At 45.2% G+C, this 20,741-nt stretch overlaps 1 protein-coding gene across 2 annotated transcripts in view; it reads right to left on the bottom strand.

Moving 5' to 3' along the window:
• Positions 1–6,812: 6,812 nt before the first annotated feature.
• stnB (stoned B) overlaps positions 6,813–20,741 on the bottom strand; it is a 44,619-nt gene continuing 30,690 nt past the window's right edge. For both annotated transcript variants that reach the window (XM_065450975.1, XM_065450976.1), the window contains exons 5-9: positions 19,844–20,012; positions 16,885–16,966; positions 13,215–13,430; positions 8,386–8,521; positions 6,813–7,324 (exon numbers count right to left, since the gene is read on the bottom strand). In XM_065450975.1, the coding sequence (XP_065307047.1) occupies positions 6,972–7,324; positions 8,386–8,521; positions 13,215–13,430; positions 16,885–16,966; positions 19,844–20,012 (956 nt within the window). In that variant the 3' untranslated portion in view covers positions 6,813–6,971. The remainder of the gene's footprint in view (positions 7,325–8,385; positions 8,522–13,214; positions 13,431–16,884; positions 16,967–19,843; positions 20,013–20,741) is intronic.

Genomic DNA, 20,741 nt, shown 5'->3' with positions numbered 1-20,741 from the left:
TCGCTTCGCGCAAAGAGCTGATTTGGGCGCCAGGTCACGAGGGTGTAGAGGGAAATGTGTGTGCACACGCTGCCGCCCGAGCTTCCCTCCCTCGGGGTTCCTCCCCGAAGACTCGGACTTCCCGGTGCTATTAGTAACTTATGAAGATTTATTACAGCACTTGGGAATATCGCTACGGATATACCCAACCAATGAATTCAGATAATCAATCGGAAGAATGTCACTCCAAAGAAGTGCGTTAAAGTTTGTTTAAAAATCTAAGCCCGCAAATTTTCTACACTTTTCCTCTGTATATAACGACAATTTTATAAGTCAATATTGTCGCAAGTTATACGAGAAATTTTATGTATTAATATTAAGGCGTAATGCGCATGTCTTTTATCTCAAAACTTAAATATACACTTTCTGCACAGTGGAATAATTTAAAAACACGCTTTGTGTTATCGCGCAGCAGACTGATGAGGCCCGTGACCGGAAGTTCCTTGAGGCTGCTCTCTCGCTGCTGTTACCGTCTCACCCCTAGTTATCGTCAAGCAAAGCAAACAGCATACAAAGCTTCGCTTACATCGATTCCCACAGCGCGTCAGATCCGCACATTCTTCTTTTTGCCATGTTTTTTCTATATATATTAGGCAGATTAGTATAAAAGGTACACACTAATAGTGCTATATTTGCCAATTTTCCTTTTATAGTTTGCTTTCTTGGTAATTACAAAAAACACTGCTGCATAACACAGGGTTATAGCCTGAGCTAGAACGGACGTCCTCCAACATGGCGCACATGCACACAAACTGGTGTCTTCCTGAGAATTTGTTCCAAGTAGATCCGTCTTGCGAACTGCGAGAATTTGTAAGCATGTTGTAAGTTTCAATATGGGTCGTAAGATAATTAGCTTGGATGCTAATCAGTGAATTCCTGTTAATTAGACGAATTTGCTTTTTGTGCGTGCGTGTGCAAGTAGAGTCCGCTGCTTCGAGTAGACCGGCTCATCAACTAGAACTGCGCTATCCGCCACAGGCAACCTTCAAAACAATTTGAAAGTGTTCGCTAAACCACCCTGTATATATGCTAATAGATATATGAACCTACCAAGTGTCGCGTTCGACACCCTTGCGCCCCCTCGCGTTATTGGCCCCGCATTAATTTGATCGGGAGAGTAGCCGAGGTTCGTAAGTATTCATGCCAGTTCAGACCAACAGCCACTACACTTGGGGACGCATTCTCGGACGATCACTGCCTATAATGGGCGATGCTGTCACTTTCGCTTGGCGTATATAGCACACGGCGCACTGTAATGATTCGAGCGTTTTTTCTTTTTCTCGACCATTGCAATCAGTCGGCGTGCACTGTGAGTGACACCTCCCCCTGACCGGACACTTTTCGTTCCTCGAAATGTGAACGCACAGAGGCAACAGTCCTTCGCGGGGTGCGGCTGGAATCAGAAGTTTGCGTGATTGCGTTTTGCGCGATCGGTTGCGGTTTCAGTCATTCAGTACAAAAAAGAATTAAATTATGGGGTTTTATGTGCCAAAACCACTTTCTGATTATGAGGCACGCCGTAGCGGGGGACTCCGGAAATTTCGACCACCTGGGGTTCTTTTAAGTGTACCTAAATCTAAGTACGCGAGTGTTTTTCGCATCTCGCCCTCATCGAAATGCAGCCGCCGTGGCCGGAATTAGATGCCGCGACCCAGCAGCCCAGCGCCATAGCCACTAAGCAACCACGGCGTGTCAGTCGCAATCGTGCCAACATTGTCAGAACATCGCCGTAATGCCGTTGTGGCATCATCGTCAACTAAGCGTCGTCATTCGACTCTCGTCATGCTGTCGACGCCACGTCATCATACGCTCGTCGTCGTGTCACATTGTCCTCGCGCAGTTGTCGTGCCGTAATCGTAGCAGCACCGTCGCCACTGTAAGCTCGACACGCCGACTCATCGTCGCACGGTCGTCGTCCTGCCGTTGTGGTCGTGCCGTTGACGTCATATACGTCCTTCGTCAAACCACCGACGTCATTCGTTGTTCGTCATTCTATCGTAACCATGCTGTCATCATCAAATGGTGATTCGTCGTCGTCACTCAGACGCTAAATCGTGCGTCCCTCGTGATACCGTCGTCGTCATGCAATCTCGATCATGTCATCGTCGTCTTTCCCGCTTCTTAATTAATTTATTTATTTACTTATTGATTGAAGGGTTACGGACTGGATTCCAAGAGAAGGGAAGCGTAGCAGGAGGCGGCAGAAAGTTAGGTGGACGGATGAGATTAAGAAGTTTGCAGGGACAACATGATGATTGATTGATTGACTGGTACTGTTAGCCCAAAGGCCGATACAGGGCGGAGTAATCATAATATAAGCTTCAAAGGTCGCTACAAACACGAGCGCTACACAAATCAGTCCAGAAAAAAACAACTGCTCAATTATGCCAGTTTTACACGAGAACATAAGCATCGTATGACAGGCACCGAACACAAGCAACAACTGTGCCGCACGATATCATATTATGAACGTCACAAACAGGGACTTCGTCAATATCCCGTAGAATAATTTCAATCGTGTCATGTTGCACATGCCTGTCTATCATTGCACAAAGAAGCTAATAATGTGTGAGGGTGATCACACAGAAGAATAATAGGTCAGTACAGATTTTTCAAACTGTTCTATAGAATGATTTTTCGTTATGCTATGCGGTAGCACATTCTGCCTTCACGCCGTCATCGTTACGTCATCGTCGTCATCGTTACGTCATCGTCGTTACGTCATCGTCATTACGCCAACGTCGTCGTACAGTTGCCGTCATCTCATTGCCCTCGTGCTGTCGTCACGGCGTCGTACCACCGTCATAATTTTAAAAAAATCGACGCGTTATTGTCGCCACGCCGTTGTTGTACGCCTGATGTCGTTCCATCGATGTCATTCCTACTCCTTCGTCACTCCATCGTCAGTGCGTCCGCGTTGTGCAAGTCGTCGTCACGACCTTAATTGGCCCGGTCGTGCTACAGCAAAATGAGAGGATACACGAGTGCGTGGCATACGGCCGAAGCAACGAAAGCGTCAGAATTATCAGTACATGCGTAAAATGAACGCGACTTCCGAAATATATACGGTCTGCTGCATATACGGTCTGTCGCCATACATTTCTCGACTGCTATATTCGCATTAACGTCGACAGTCATCGTGAGATGAGTTCTGCAGTAATTATCTCAGGCTCCCACTGTCCTTGTATTGTGCTGCACCTGCTTTATTTTTTTTTTAATTTGATCGTATATGTCTGCGACGTCATCTCAGTGGAAGCTTTCTTCTTCCACCTGTGCGTAGGAAAGTGAGCAAGAGACTTTAATTTGTTCGTTACATTCACAAGGCTGGCAATTAGCCCAGAGTGTTCGCACAACCTTCCTGCACCTTTGTATCGTACAGCAAGTCTGGCCACCGCCAGTTTTTTTTTTCTTTTTTTTTTACGGCTAGATTCACTCTTACGCGTACGAGTAGTATCAGCAACGCCCGAACAAGTTACCCGAATGGTAAGCGCACTTACATTCTTGGCATGTGATTTGGCGCTCGTCGACTGTTAGTAGCTCGTCGCACAAATCGCCCACTTCATCGGCCATCGCTCGCTGTACGCTACGGAGAGACTTTGGCGTCTCTCCGTAGAAACGTTTTTGGCCCTAAGGTGAATATAACATGTTTTGCATAATTGATCTTGGTTAATTAACTAATTATGCGGAATATAAAAATGCTCTAAGGAGCGCCACGTGACAACAAAAGCATATGTACCCTGTATATGGCTCTCAAATAAGGCACTAATATGCCAGTAGGACTTCTGCAAAACCCTTGCAAATGATGTATTCACGTCATTTGTACATTGCTAAATCAATTTTGTCCGCTTTGGTTGCTCTAACGGATGCAGTTTACAGAACTCCAATATGTGTTCTTAGTGTAGAGCTGCGAATTGTAAACTTCGTGCTTCCATTTTTTTCTACACTTACCACCTTTTAAAAGTTTCTTTTAAAAAATTCGTGCCCTAATTGAAACTTCTGCTTCCAACAGTCACTGTAATTTAACATTCTCTCTCAAATGCAACAAATTTCATTAAAATCGGCCCAATGGTTATCTCAGAAAAGTCTCTGTGTTTTACATGTGTTTACATGAAAAAAAATTGGAAGACCCTGAGGCTTCGCCTTCAAGAGTGGAACGCGACAGCGTTCCCGTCGACCCGCCAAGGGGTGTAAGACAATGCGCTACGGCGCAGCGATCACTTACCAGGCGCCCCGCATAGGAGTTTGCACCCACAAATCACGCGGTGAGCGCCGAGCAACGCAGCGTTCGGCGTGGCAACGAAACGTGCACCTGAGCAAGCGGAACGAACCAAAGAACTCGGTGCCTCGGAGGCGGAAACGATCTACGCGAGCCAAACGTCGTGATCGGCACGGACAGCCGGGCCGCGACGCGCCTCGCACCGGTCCCCGCACAGCCCCAATGCGCTCAAACGAGACGAAGGCGAGAAGCGGGAGAGTGGCGCGCCGCCTGTCGGGGCAGCGCCGCACATTGCGAGGAAAGGGTCTTTGTGTTTGCCGCAAGATGGTTCTGCGTGTGAGGCAAGAGCCGAAGAAATGTAGCGGAAACGTACTTCGCTACGCGTTTACCTGCGACTTCTGTAATTTACATGCTCATAATTACCGATATACACAGCAGTATAACTTTCTACGGCACGTTTCTAAGGAAACACCGCATTCACTAGAGGCGCTTTTGTCGCATATTGAACCATCGAACTCATGGCTGAAACAAAGAAAAAAAACTCATGGCCGAGTGGTAGCGTCTCCGTCTCGCAATCCGGAGACACTGGTTCGATTCCCACCCAGCCCACCTTGCAAGTTCTTATTTATGGATTGCCTTCCGGGACTTTTCACTCACGGCCAACGCCGACGACACCGGCTTTTCTGCGACACGAGCTCCTTAACGCTATCGCGTTAATAGGCTATTTGATAAATACTTTGCCGCAAAATACTTCAATGCGTACTCCCATGCAGGCTAGGGCGCTTCCCACAACACTCCGCCCTAAATGTCAGCATTTCTAAATGCCAGCATTCCGACCAGCATTCCTCTGACCCCGCCATGGAGAAAGAGCTGAGGAGAGACTCCTCAACGCCGCGCGCAAAGAAAAAAAAAACCGTGGCGGAAATTTGTGCGCAGGCGTGTGTACGCATCACCGATTACTTCTGTTAGTGACGGGCTTTAGTGACTTCTGTTAGTGTCGCGGCACCGCCATGCGCCCCGTAGTGTCAATGTAAATAACGTCCTAAATTTCGGACGCAAAGAAACCTTCGCCGTCCGACTTCCCAGTCTTTATGCCATGACCGCAGGTCCGAAACGGCATTAATCGAAGCCACCACCATCGCCATTTTGATCATAGCGCGGTCTCGAGCCGGCGCTCTCGCACGCAGACCCGCTATCAGCCGTAGCCGCGCCGCGGTAACGCTAGGCCTAGCTACTTCGACGCTCGCTACTAAGCTTCTTGCAGTTCGGTGACGTGTTTTTCATCGAAACAATTCGCCGCTGTTAGCAATGGCGCCGACTACACCTTCGTAATCCTCGCTAATGGCTTCGGAGCGCGGAAAGCGCAGCGCGTTGCATAATGCCGGTTCTTGAAAGTCAACTTCGCCCCTATACAGCGGTTGATCGTGGTGAGGCATACGAAAAGTTCGGAGGGGCAATTGTCGCGGGTCATGGTAGGTTTCCTTCAATTATACAAGCGTGCACCCGCCTTCTCCTGTCACAGTACGAGCACCAACACGCCTAATAACTAATTTGTAAATGCGTCTCAATAAACCTTTTAGAACTTCCTACTCGTGTGTTAGCTCAGAGCACATGTGCCACTGGCAGGTAGGCCCTCCATTAAGTTAACTTCCTTTAATTCGAAGCTCTTTTAATTGGAACAAATTTTCGGACCCTTCGATTTCGAATTATCGAGATTATACTCCCAGAGTGACTGTCCGAGAAGATGTTCCTTTGTAAGTCGCGAGACGACAGTGAATTGAACCGGGCCCACTTCACCGCACACTGAGGCAAATGTTGTACGACTTCGTTGTGTTCAAGAATTTCTCATTTTGTTGTGAACACACAGCAGCAGACAAGACTACAGATTCTGGTGGCAAGGCATTCTGGAATAAAAAAAATTATGAACTGGTCCGGTAAGTGACTCGACAGTTTCTTACTCAAGCGGGTTCCCAGCATGTCTTTCCTTCCCTCTAGCATTTTAACAACACAAAGAAGAGCTGCAGAGTGAGTGTGCTTAAGTGTTTTGTCTTTATTTTCCTTCGGTAATGATTGGTGCCCATACAGACACACCTTGTGCACAGAACTTCCTGGCCCACGGATACACACAGTCGTGCAACGAATGACTTGGTCGCTCCGTCACCAGCTACCACTGTCGAGACATCTTTATTCGCAGAGAGCACACACCACTACAACAGACACCGAGATCCTTTACCGGACTTCAGCCCGACAAGCAGGTAAGTGTTCCAGCTTCATCTGCTCAGCCAACATGGTCAACAGCAACGCAAGCAGGAAGCCTTTTCCTCCCTTCCCCAGGCAGCAAAAGAAGCTCTGTTGCTTGCTTGCACAACTCGCTCACAGTGGGTCAGCAGCACAGATGAACTACGGCCACTGTAGTTGCCCACCTCCTCAACTATGCGGAGGAACGCGATGGCGGATGTTGCTAAGCGATCACAGAGTTGACAGCCCATGGTAGTAGTGTACAGAGTCAACAAAAAACTCCAAAAAAACAAGTGTCAATAATACATGCACAAGAAAAAACAGGGTCTTAAAACTCTCTTTCAACAGGAACACATCATTTGTGTGCATAGCACAGAAGACTGAACACCTGACATACATGCTGACTAGATAAGGGCACTGCGCCCCATGCGAGGGGCAGCCGAGGGAGCAGCAACATGTGCGCAGCAGTGCGGCACATTCAGTCTGAGTCATCACTCGTGGCAGCAGCGGCAACGGCGGTAGCACTTGCTGGCGGCTCGTATGGGGCAGCCTGCTGAGCTACGGCAGCCAGACTAGAGATTTCAGTCTCTGAGGGGGGCACTTCACCCGTCTGCAACTCCAATTCCACCCGGTACTCGTGCTTGGACGAGTAGCGGACGTACTTCTCTGGGGGATTCTCGTTGGACACGGAGATAGATCGCACCGTGGTGTGAGACACACTGGTTGCCGGCATGGTGAACTCGACAAAGACGTATTGCTCGAATGAGGCGGGGATCTGATCAAAAGAGGTCAGGTCCAGCCGTAGCAGGAACAGTTGAGTCGTGTAGGCACCTGTAGCACAAGGTTAAGTTTTAGAGCCCTTGCAAGCGAATGCAAGTGCCCTACCTATGTGAATGAATAGTGTTGTACTCAATGGGCATGCTCTGTATAGAGCTTGTGTGGCTTATGTACAATATGTTAACGTACATTATTTTGACAACTTTAACCTACGTAATGTCTACACATGCTAAGACTTTCAAGTATACCAGGACCCATAGCTCCCACTGCAGCACTAGCTATCCCGGTGGCTGTGCTCTCATTATTGATCGACAATAAATAGTGAATTAAGCTTTTACTTCCTCTCGGTTCACCTGAATTACAATCTAAGTGGCTAATGCACCCATTCCCAAGAACGTTTGGCAATTCTAGCATCCGTAGGCCTCACAAAACACGACACAGAAATAGCAGATGTGCAAATGGGTTGTCGTGAGTAGGACAGGTTTTACAGGAGGCTCCAGATGTTTTCCTGTCTGTTAAAGGTTTCTTTACGTTTGCACTCCCCAAATTAAACTAAAAGTCTTCAAAGGTGCATATCATAACCTCTCACAGTGTGCTTGCATTTAATGTATGTAAGGCACCGAGAGCTATTCTAGAACTGTATAATAACCAATCAGCAGGCATAAGAACAACCAGAAATTGCATGAATGGACAGATTTGTGGCTGGCTTGGAGAGCATAGCCACTTTTACTGTAAACGACACCAAGTTGTAGAACCCTCTTTAAAAGCTTGCCACTAAGTTTTCATAAACTGACTTTTCTCGCAAATAATGGAGGTCTTTGTCTAGAGCAGACCCAAAGTTTACAAGCTGGGAATCAAGCTACGTGGCATTGCCATTAGGAGAAAACATAGCCAAGGAAGATACTAAACAACTTACATACAACTGGTATGATTACACCTTGCCTGCTGAAATGGCTTACCAAGTCTTGCTCTTTAATGCTTTATTTTTACCTTAACTGTGCTTGTGTTAGCTATCAGAAATAAGGAGCAAGTCACTTAAACACAGAAACACAGCACATAGAAAGCACATGCTGATGATCAAAAATGGACACAAGATAATATCATACGTCACTAACCTTGACCCTCTTTGGGCAACCGAGGAATGCGCCATACTACTGCCTTGTGGGCATGTTCGTATTTGGCCTGCCCTGTTGAAACTTCTATAAGGCTAGTCTCCAATGGCTGGGCTGTGCCCATGATTCGCTCCAAACCCTGCACAAAAAAATCACAACAGAACTCATCGCACGATGACTGTCGATGGCAATGCAAATAAAATCAAGTGATGTAGCGACAGACCATATTCCTGAAGTCACAGTTATTTAAGTGGTAATTCTGAGACTTTCATTGCTTTGGCTATGCGCCAAATACTCTGATATTGCCCACTTTGCTATGGTACTCACATGCCAAGGTCACGCCCATGATGACTGACTGTATGACGCTGAAGCAGTGACAATGGAATGATGAAAAAGGAATGATATTGCTCGAATGCCAAATGCATATGACGACGACAGCATGAAGACAATGAGATGTAGTTTCTTAACTTATGACCATGATATAATGACGACAACGTAACGATTATGACATGATAACAACCAGATAAAGAAGCGGGAGTGACGACGGTGGCAAGACCAAGACTGCATGACGATGACGGTACGACAACGGATGAATGATAGTGCCTGCGCGATGAATGATGGCATGAGGACTGCGGCTTAATCATGATTGAATGACGGCAGCATGATAATGACACAATTATGAACAAGGAATGATATCAACGGATCGATGAAGGTTGTATGATGACAGCATGACGATAATAGGATGACGATACTGAATTGATGATGATGCTGAAACGACAGTGTAACGATGATGGCATGACGACAATGGTATGACGATGGCAGCATAACGAGAGTTGATGTCAAAGTTATAATGATGACAATGGGACAACCATGACAGTATCCCAACAACATTATGACAACGAATACATGACGATGACTTTATGACGATGATAGCATGACAACGAACAGATGACGATAACTTTACGACAATGAAAGCATGACAACGGCACGAGGACAATGGGATGACCAGAGTTGGGTGATGAAGCTGGAGTGACACTGATGGCACAACTACAATGGCATTACGACGATGTTCAGACAATGGCAGCATGATAGCAATTGTCTGAAGATGACGGCATGACAAGGGCAGCACAATCAGAATGAATGACAACTATATGGTTACATTACATTGACAAAGGAAGACTGACGTCAGTGGAACGATGACGGCAGCAAGACAATGGGATGATGTTACTGAAGTGATGACAAGGATAAAATGACAGCATGACAACTGCATAGCAACAATGGTGCGATAACGGCACAATCAGAGTCGTACGACAAGGCTGGTATGACGACAATGCGACGACCACGATGGCATCACCAGCCCGAACATGTATTTAGTGGCCCAAGTTATTAGACAACTTTAACGACACTGCGTTGGAGTAGAAGGCGTGGCGACGACGGCATGACAAGAGTCGATCAAGAAGCTGGAATGATGATTCAATGACCACACCGGCATCACTACGGTGGTGTGACATCGAACGTACCATGACTGTATGACGACAATGGCATGACAACAATGGCATGCATGACCAGTGTCGGATGACAAAGGTGGAATGATGGCGATGCAACGACCACAAGCCCATACCTAGTGGCCCAAGCTATTAGACAACTTGGGTGACTGGGTCGGGGTAGGAGGCATGACAAAGATGGCATGATGAGAGTAAGGTATCGTGAAGGTGGAATGACGACTATGGAACGACCACGACGGCATCACGACCAGGAGCATATACTTACTGGCTCAAGCAGGTAGACAACTTGGGCCACTGGATCAACGAAAGAGGCTAGATAGATAAGCTCAAAACGGCTGAAGTAGCCAAAGAATGCTATACACATTAAAAGGTAGGAAGCAGAGACTTGAATCCCATGAACAATCTGACATCTTAACCCATTTTCTTCCATGGCCAGCACTAAACCGGCCAGTCCAGAAGAGGCCAAAGTGCAGGTGGCTGGCACTGTGCTGGCCGCCCTTAGAGTAAGCGTTTTGACAAGCTTTTCATACATGGCAGCACACTACAGGCTATTTTCTATTTGTTTTAGGTTTCACACACTATAGGTGCATACCTGTCCACACTTTAAGCAGAAGTTGATAGTAAAACAATATAAAGCTCCCTGATTGTCATGCTTCTCTGTTGCTGTAGCCATTGCAACCAGAGAAACAGGCTCGAAAAAAAAAGTTTACGAGCTTCCGAGTGTGGGCACATCTTTTATCACGTACCACTGAACGCTAACAGAATCCTTGAGGTTGAGCTTAGTTTTCAAGGGCCAAGTCAAGAAGTCCAAGAGGCATTTTGAGTGCGAAAAATGCAAAGCTTTACTCCATTGCTCCTGTACGTTTTAAAGCTTTTTGTACTCACTTTATATTAATTCTTTTTTACTGCATGCAAAAACCTCTTGTAAAAAAAATTAATCAGACATTTTGTGAATGTGACGTCTGTAGCATAATTTACAGCAAACTTTTTTCAGTGCGGAATATGCTGAAAAGGGCAGGAAAATGCATTGTGGAACACCAGGCATTGGGAAGCGCCCCATGGGCAGAAGCAAAGGGGTTAAATGATTGCAGAGACATATTTTCAAAGTTGTAGAAACTCTACCACACGCATGTCACCTGTAAAAGGATGGTACATAGCGAGTACAAAGGTCGAGAAACAACTAGTTTTCATTTGATACTGAAGTTGGTCTCTAAACACGGCATCCAGCATTGAATTATCATGACACAGCAAATTTGTTGATGTCATGTAGCAGTAAGGCTAGGTACGGTGACGCCGCTCGTAAAAAAATAGATAAGGATGTGGCATTGGGGTCCCTTTTAGCTACGCTCGCGTGTGGAAACCACAGAGATATCAAAAATGGAGTGAGCCAGTGATGTCACCACACATACATTTGCCAGACTTAGGAACCAGTTCAGAGAAACAAGTACGCTCGAAGCCACTTATAACGATCCCACACATAACGAATTATCGGTTATAACGACCACATTTCACTGCATTCACAGTTTTTTAACCCGGCCTATTGAAACTGCGTCCAGATACAACGAAAATTTTCAGAAACGCAGTACTGTTACAACACTTCAAGCCCGGTCATGGTAAAAGGAGCACACACACGAAGATCCCAAACATGGAAGCCCAACCAAACCGGGCGCATGGCGGCACACCACATGCCCCAGGCTAACTGCGATGAAGGCCAGCAAGATGAGCGAGCACAGCATGCGGATTTCTGAAGGCGCATAGTAAGTCGCTTTCCTTTAACCATGGTAAGATAACCATTCTTTCAAGGCATGTCTTTAGCTTGCTTCAGGGCAAGGCAGTACAGCGTACGATGGCCTCCAAGACAGCACTGGCGCATACACTGGTGCTATCTCGAAGGCCATAGCTTGCAGCACTGCGCGCAAATCTCGGAGGCTATGACGGTGGCAATCTCAATTTTGAGCAGTTCTCCATGCGGCACCGCATGCACTACGCCTATTCGGACGATTTGGACCAACAGTCACTCACGTGTCGCTATCTCATAGTTGCTGTCAATATTTACGCCGCCCGAGCATGACATGACAGTAGCATGATATGCCGCTGCCACACAAAGTTGCGAAAAGTCGGCGGTTACAACACCTTTATTAGAAGATCGCAGTTCACATCTATGCTTCGCATATGTTGTTGCTGATAACGGTTTGCAAAGCCATCCTACATTTTAAACTTGGTACTTTTTTCAGCCGAAGTGATATATAATACATAACTTTGTGGCCCTCAGTGCGCACATGGCTGATGCTGCAGCCGTATAACAGCAAGAAGTTTGCAAAATGCCAGTATGCTACAGTAGTTCCTGCTTCCAGCCAACTTGGACACTTCACTATTGTATGCAGAATTCACTTGTGTCCTGCTGATAGTAAAATATATCACAAGGTCTTGAAGACATGGTAATGGATGCACTTGTAGTATAGTAGAATGGTAAATAAGATGGTAGGTATTGGAACTGGCTGGGCGCCGTTTCAAAGGAGCCACAACAACGCTCATTGTTATTTTAGATTAGGTTTTTAATGGAAACTTGCAGTTAGATGCGGAAAATTGCTGGGAACAAAAATGAAGGTACTGAAGTTCCTACTTTTCAGACCAAAGTGGCGTTAATCGTAAGTGCCGATACCAACTAGCATCGTCCATTTTTTCATGCTTTGAAGGGCAAGTACACATGTGACGAACTACTGATACAACAATAAATTTTCACAGAACTATTCAGTTTGTTATAAACGGGTTCGACTGTACCATAATAAGTTATCCAGGGTGCTCTGGTGTCTGCCAGTGTTATAGCCAAGGATTAGAATGTTCAGAGCTTCGTTTCATGCAAAAAAAAAAAAAAATAACAAGTTGAAAATTTTAAGTCAGTGCTCCTTTGAGGAGGAGTAAATGACATCACAATAACTCCTCCTCCAATTCATGAAATAAGACCTCCCCAAGAGTACCCCTTTGGAAGACCATGTTACCGGGCAAGTTGGTTGAAGGCTAGGCCAGGTGCCCATTAGCGTGATGAGAAAACAAGGACTTAAGAAGGAGGGAGTAGGAAGGAACATTTCTAGTACACTGGGCCCCTTTTTTAATACTTCCACTTCTCGTCACACCAATAATTTGTGTCGCATTGTGCCCACCCTGTCAGTCAGGATTTAGTGCCTGTTTTGTTCCTTCCTACTCTTTCCCAGTAAAGTCCATTTCCTTGTTGCACTAATATGCACCCCTTTGGAGTTGTGTCCTCTCTTCCCCAACACTCGAGGGACCAGCACCTGTGAAGCACAGGAACCACATGCGTGGGCGTACCTTTATCTTTCCGGGCCTCCTTGCGGCCGACTTGAGGGCCCCGTATCGAAAGTGCTTCTCCACCCTGAACAGGTAGACCCAGCACTCTGGAATGGGGAATCGGATCTGGACATCCTCACAGGGCACCTGGCCATGCTTGCGACTGTGGTAGCCGGGCACTAGGACATCCGCACGGAGCTCCACGTGCCTTGGCGACACCCGCATCACGACCTTCAGCTGCACGAAGAAGTGGACCCAGCGTCAAGACACTGTCTAGCTAAGGAAAGGCAAACACTAAGGAGTGTGTATCGTTGCCGGAATACACCCCTGATGTTCTTACCTGGTTGCACTGAGAACCCTCTCCTAGGTTAATAAAAGGTTGCTGGTAGACTGGGTGCTGTTCTTTTTAGAATGGCAATAAATATATTATCTGGCATAGCAGCAAACCCTTTTCCCCCATGAAAACAGAATTGCTATTCAAAGAGAGCACCAGAGATCAAATACACACAAGTTTTCATGATGGATATGTTACCAGCAGCATGCTCGTGCAGTACAGTAAGTGGAATACCATTGGACACAGCAAGAAAGTTGTACTTTCAACGACAATGCAAAATAGTGAAGCAGCATATGGCACAATATTACGTGCCACATGTCTTGCACCGTTTCGTGCCATATTGGTTAAGAGTACCAGTTGCCATAACCAGCAATCGGCCAAGCTGAGGCGCGCAGGCTTGACTGTGGGCCTCAGGTTCAAAGTGGCATTCAAGTTCACTGGTGACTAGCTGTTTACACTACAAGTTTGTTCGCTTAAAAGACAGATTGGCAAATGCTCACACATAGGTGGAAAGCTCCTAAAAGAGCTTGCAGAACACTGCCTTAGATACTCACTAAGTAGTAATAGAGCTACATCTGTATAGCCTGATAAAGTATTCTTTCAAAACTATTCTCACCCACTTGGGAGAATAAGAATGTTTATTATTACTGTGCAAAATGAAGGCCAAGCGTTTTAAAATTTCATACTATGTTTGTGTGATGTGGATTTCAAGATATCTTCCAACTTATAAGCCATTTTGGCACAAGGATAGTTATTGATACTAGTCTGGTTAGCTCTCCAGTTCCTTTAGTACGTAATAAATTCTCTCTTTATCAGTAAACAATTATCTGTGCAGAGGACACAAGGAACATTCTCTAATGTGTCTGTGTATATATATATAAGATGAAGTCAGTAATGGCAAAAGGTTGTACAGCCAGCATCCTGCCCACACCTCAGCCAAGATAATCGGCCAGGCAGGAGGCCCTTGCCCTCATCCTCTCCACAATCTTGACTCGAGCATGTGTTGTCAAAATTCAAAATCTAAGACATCACAGCGAGCTGGAGCTGAAAGGGGTTGTTGTTATCCTCACACAATACGGCCAATACCCACTGTGGCCCATACCCAAGATTTGAGTGAATAAAGCTAGAGGCTAAATCTCACCTGCAAATTTGCGAGAACTGGTAAATTTAATGTGACAGATACAACACAACAAATTACGTAATCTGAATTGAAATATCATCACTCGTCTTTCGTTCTTGCACCAGTTTCTGCCTCGCCAAGGCTCCTCTCGTGGTAAGAGTGGTCATTTCACTATTACACAAGCACGATTCACCAAATTTTACCTACCTCTAACGCGCACCTTTTGCCCCCCCCTTTTCAGAAAAAATGGATCAGAAAATTGCCTGCGGGTTGCATCCAGATGTGAAACCAAAATCATGTTCGCAGTGTTGGCAACCGCCTACCACCAGAGCTGTCGGACTCAGCATCATCGTCGTCACAAGATGGTGACAGAATAGATCTTCGTGACGGTTGATGCAGGTTCATTTTGTGCTTGAACATGATCGGGAGCACTATTCTTGGTCAATGCTTTTGGAGATACAATCACTTTCGCAAGATTTCGGGCGTCTCAGCACTGGATGTGTCAGCGTATAGCGTCACCAGCATTCCTGGTACTGTTTCCAAGCTTTCTATCTGAGCACAGTGTACAGTGCCACATACTTCGACGTCCGATGCAGTCGCGTAAAATCTCGGAACAGTTATAGTAGTATCTCTAAATGCGACCGCTCGAGAAGACCCCCCCTCTCCCCTGTGTGCGCGACATCTGTAGCCAATGAAGTAAAAATGGCAACCACGATGTGCAGCTTTTCTTAGGAAAGCTCATTAAAAAGAATTTTTTTCTGCGGAGGTGAATTCTGCCCTTTTTCTGATCGTGAACGTGGGTGGGTGGGGGGGGGCATGATATAGTTTTTTTTTTAATAAATTGGGCACCTGTTACGTTCAGATACGCTTTTATTTTCTTACTTTACACCTGCGAAAATTGGGTGCATGTTAGATTCGGGGGCACGTTAGAAACATGTCAATACAATACCAATGCCGATTAACGGTTGTATGCAATATCTTCACTTCACAGTATTGCTACGACACACAACAAGCATCAAGCTGAGCAACGGCTATGAAAAACACAAAACACTTCTGTGGCCACAACTGTAGTAAAATTTTCAAGCATATATTATTTCACTGAAGCACATAACTGGACAAAAGCCTGTAAATGAGTTCTGTATTACTGGCATTGTAAAGGAACTACAAAAGTTATTCTTCCCTTATAGTTCATTTCCTTCTTTTTTTCGAACTGATCATTCTCATATTTTCATTGTCTCTCTCCTAGCACAAAATATTGTTCGGTGACTTCAATCTGTACCTGTAGAAAGCTCAAACGAGTAGAGGTACTTAACACTTGAACATCTATAGTGCGAGTGGAGCCACGAGTGACAAGAACAGTTAAAAGAGTGTTTAATGAAAATGGAGTCTACTAAAATAAAAGTGTGTCCTTTCGCTTCGGTTCCATGTCCACGTCTCTCAGTGCGATCACGGATTCCACTGAAGTGAAGGGGGCAAAACGCAAGCCGCGTCGAAGGAAGCAGCTGCAAAGTGCGATCGTGCCTGGTGGAGTCCTTGCTCTCGCTTCTTGCTCTCTTCACCATCAAAATTGTTGCTGGGTAAGTTGGTTGAAGTCAAAGGAATGCATATTAGTGCAATGTGGAAACAAAGGCTTAAGAAGATGGGAGCATGAACCATTGTTAAAGAACAATGGGTAAAGTGCACTTAGAATGCCTGTGAGTGTGAGCTAATGCTTTGTGAGATCAAGATACTGGGAAGAAGTAGCGACACGTTGGCACGAGGATTGTTGGAGGCTCCTTGTAATAATGAATAGAGGCACAAATCGCGCCATTTTGGCAGCATGTTCCAACTGTTTTGACACGTTGCTGTGATCTTTTCACACAACTGCTGCATGCATGTGGATCTGGTGTGTCCTTTGAGTTCACTCTCTGAATAAACCGTTGAAGTTTAGCACCCACCTAGTATCCTTCCTACTCCTGTCTTCGCATTTTGTCTCCTCGTCAAACTAGCATGCATCCCTTACTCTGTTCACTCACTAAAGCATTGGAGGAGCATTCGTGCTGCCATGGTGACGTTCATAATAGTAGTCAGCAGACAGAAAATATAGTCCTAAAACACTATTTGCTGACTGCCAAGCACAAGCCAGCACCAAGGCCACGCTCATTCCGGAACAGCAACATTCTCTAAACGCCGCTGCTGCAATAATCACAAGCGGCGTCATGGCAAGCGTCAACAAGCCAGGCTGTGCAGACCCTCACCTGCAATGGTAGTTCCCGCGCTTTCGGTGGTCGAATCCGAAACCGCATCAATTCAAACAGGCAGGCATCGGGAGGGTGCAACCTGGGGGGCAGCAGGGTTTTCAAAAGTTGCAGTTAAGCCCATGCACTCAAAGGGACAGTTAGTAGTCGCAACAAACGGAGCCAAGTAGTATAGCCAACACGTCTTAATTCGAACTCAGATAACGCCACAAGTTACGGTTAATTCATGCAAATCTCAAAACTGATAGACCCACAATGCTTTCACTGAACATTGAAGCTCCTTAACTCTTTGCAGTGGACGAGTCTTACTCGGTTAAAAATTTTTTTGCAATTAGTGGCAATGACAACGCCCATGTGTTTGGGCGCTCTTTCCAAGTGCCAGTAATGGCCAGGCTGGTTCAATTCATTTTGACGTTCTGGTGAGTTCCCTCTTTGACCATTAGACCTACAGACTGTTTGTCTACGTTCATCTGGTAGAGATATTAAAAATGGCGCCTGCCAGTCGAGTGCCATCGTACTCATCACGATGGTGCAGCTTTCATTTGATTTAGTCATCAAGCTCAAAAGCTGACTTGCTTCTGCATGAAAGCATTGCCAGTGACGGCAGTGTTTTCTGTGCTATAGACACATCCAGCAACTCTGATGTAACAGACCGATAATAGTCTTGATACAACGTAGCAGTGAACAAAGTTAGATAGATGGAACCTTCTGCCAGCGCCACCTCATTCTAAATTTATGCATTTTCAGATAAGTTAAAAATTTACTACCCTGATGTCATATATATTTCTAATCTGGAAAAAAAGTTAGCTATCCAGATGTGCAACAAAAGATGTAATTTTTGGAATGTATTTTTGGATTTCTTGCCAGCACATAAGGGTTAACTGGAGCAAGTTTTTAGATTAATTTGATTGTTTGAAGCATTTATGCACTTCACTCCCAGAACAGAATACTATGACTGACAAATGGGTGAAAGGGAAATCTGGAAGCGGGGAAGGGGGGGGGGGGTGTTCATAAGGAATGCATATTCATAACACGCCCCCATTTTTGATATCAAGGCTGCTTTGTATGTCTGACTGGTGCCGATATGAGGTTGCACAATGGGAATACTAGTGATCTAGAATGCCTGTCTATGGGGATTCCCTGTATTGAAGTGTGACCTACAAGTGGTGGTACAAACACCGTCCACAGCTGAAAGAGCTTGCAACAGGTACCACTGAACAATCTATGGTCCTCAGCAGCTTGAACTAACATGAGTCAGCTGTGCATAGAACCCATGTCACATGCACAAGTGCAAAACATGCAATTTGGTTCCTAAATATAAGCTAGTATTAAGTTGCTTCCCAAATTAACTAGCTTTGTCTGACTTGTATTGAGGAACAATTCACTATTGTGACCATTATAGTGCAAATGTTCAAGGAGTCTTCCATGCTTTGAATCAGTCTTAAAAGCTTGCTTTCGGAAAAATGTATTTCCTGATAATAAAATCATGGCCATACTACATTCCGCCAACTGATCTTCAGGCTGTAATGAAGTTGACTGTAGGGCAAAGGAAACTCCAGGAAATTTCCAATCACACTCCAGCCCTTTGCCACTCAGGCCAACCCTACACTTTTCAAATTTCTCGATCTCACCACATCATGCAGTCTTCTGCTAGCCTCGAATCGAATTGAATTCTGGGGCTCTATGTGCTAAAACCACGATTTCATTATGAGGCACGCCGTAGTGGGGGACTCCGGATTAATTTTGACCATGAGGGGATCTTTAACGTGCCCCGAACACAGAGAGGACATGGGCATTTTTGCCTTTCATGTGACCGCATCAAAATGCAGCCATCACGACTAGGATTCGACCCCGTGACCTCGACCTTAGCAGCACACACCATAGACTCCAATCTACCCCGACAGGTTCCGCTACCCTCGACTGCTTCCTGTTTTTTGACACTCATTCTGCTATGCTCCAATAACCCACAGCTTTAATGGGAGTCATTGCAGTCAGTCTGCATTCATTTTCCACACCCTTGGGTATTATGAAATAAATGCCTGCAAGAAGGATCTTCCAGCTCGCCCAAGTTTTGTAAACAGCATGCCATTCGGCCAATGTAGTCCTCATGTTAATATATGCTTCAGGAAGGTGTTGTGTGCTTCAACTGCTCATCAACCACTCCTACTTGACTCTTGCCATTTGCAAGTTGTAGAAACTATCGCACACTTATTGCATGTAAAAGTACGAGACCTAGCAAGTACGATGGTCGGGAAATTATAAGGGACCTTAAACTTGATTGCAAGGTTTTTCTGGAAATCTCAGACCTGGCGCCTTGATATCAACTTCATTGTGACGACATCATAACACAAAGCGAACAAAATGTGCTCTCAACATGCAGCAATGACGCTAAATGTGGCAATGCTTCTTGCGAAAGAATAAATGAGTGGGCTTCACATGTTTCTTCTGGTTATGCCCACGTGTGGCAGCTGCGGCAATGACAAAAACCAAATGAACCAATGTATCATGCTGTCACATTAAGTCCCATTAAGGCTGTCGCATCACCAAAACCAAAACTGGTGAGCAGAAATAATTTGATCAATTATTTAAGGCTCCTTGATACTTGCCAGTATTTTTGTATACTGTTTATAGGATCTGGACCTTCATGTAATGCAAAAAATATATATATATATATATATATATATATATATATATATATATATATATATATATATATATATATATATATATATATATATATATATATTATAGGTTGAAATTGTCATGTCTTTGAAACAAACTTATTCAACTTGCTGTTTGCCAGACTATGCTGGAACTCTCACTAACGTACGAGGAACATGCAGAAGCATGCAAAGAAAAAAAAAGGACTGCAAATGCACTCGCAAGGCATGCCATTCACGTGGTTGACAGCTCACATGCTATGCAATGTGCCAGAGGCAAACAAGTCAGAAAAGCTCACTTGATGATGCGGTTGTTCTCAAACTCCTCCTGGAGGACGCACGAGTGGAACTCGCAGTTTTCCAGGCGGATCCACTCCTCGGTGACCACAGGCATGATGTCGTAGCGGCCCACGACTTCCTTGCCCTGGCGGGTCAGGTCGTTGATGCCCACCTCAATGTCTGGCATCCCTGGGTCACACAAGCATCGTTCCAAGCAGACATCAAACTTCCACACCTTTGTGCAAGGTATCAGCAAAAGAAAGGAACTAACAATCCATGCAGCTGACAAACACCACACAGTCAGACGCCTCCCTTCACAGGTCGATGTGCACAGGAATCATTCCCGGTTGTATCACATTTACTGTAATCTACACTTTAAGAGGAAAGTCTGTACCCTTTGGGACCTACCTTGTCACCAAACAATAACCATCTACCTTGATGCCTGGAATACTCCCATGTCATAAACGGCGTGTGTATCAAGATGTCACATAGCATTCTTAACAGGAAACTAGCAAGCATAGAGTTTTCAAGAAAGGAAATATAAACAAGACAGATGACGTTTACTGTTTGGGGACAAGATATGCCCAAAATCGTAAAACATATTTTATAGTGCTTTTAGCCCAAATCGAAAGTGCACCAAATTTTATAACAAGAGAAAAGTACATAGCATGTCTGCAATTCCCACTATCAAAAACAGAAATATACCTGCACAATCTATGTTCATAAAAGTGAAGTTAGGTTATACGGACTCTTGGACGCATTTCATTGCTGTGCATATTTTATATATGTTTGAACGCTGAACACAAGTGTATTTATAGTCTTTTGTTTTCATATACAATGCACTTCCATTAATTCATACACGACCGAAGGGCCCAGCCGGCGCCCATACATCTCTATCGGTCCAAACTGGTTTTGAGC

The sequence above is a fragment of the Dermacentor albipictus genome, chromosome 7 (assembly GCF_038994185.2).
Source record: "Dermacentor albipictus isolate Rhodes 1998 colony chromosome 7, USDA_Dalb.pri_finalv2, whole genome shotgun sequence".
Taxonomy (NCBI): Eukaryota; Metazoa; Arthropoda; class Arachnida; order Ixodida; family Ixodidae; genus Dermacentor; species Dermacentor albipictus.
Note: the sequence above shows the minus strand (reverse complement) of the source record. Positions and strands in the feature narration are given on the sequence as shown.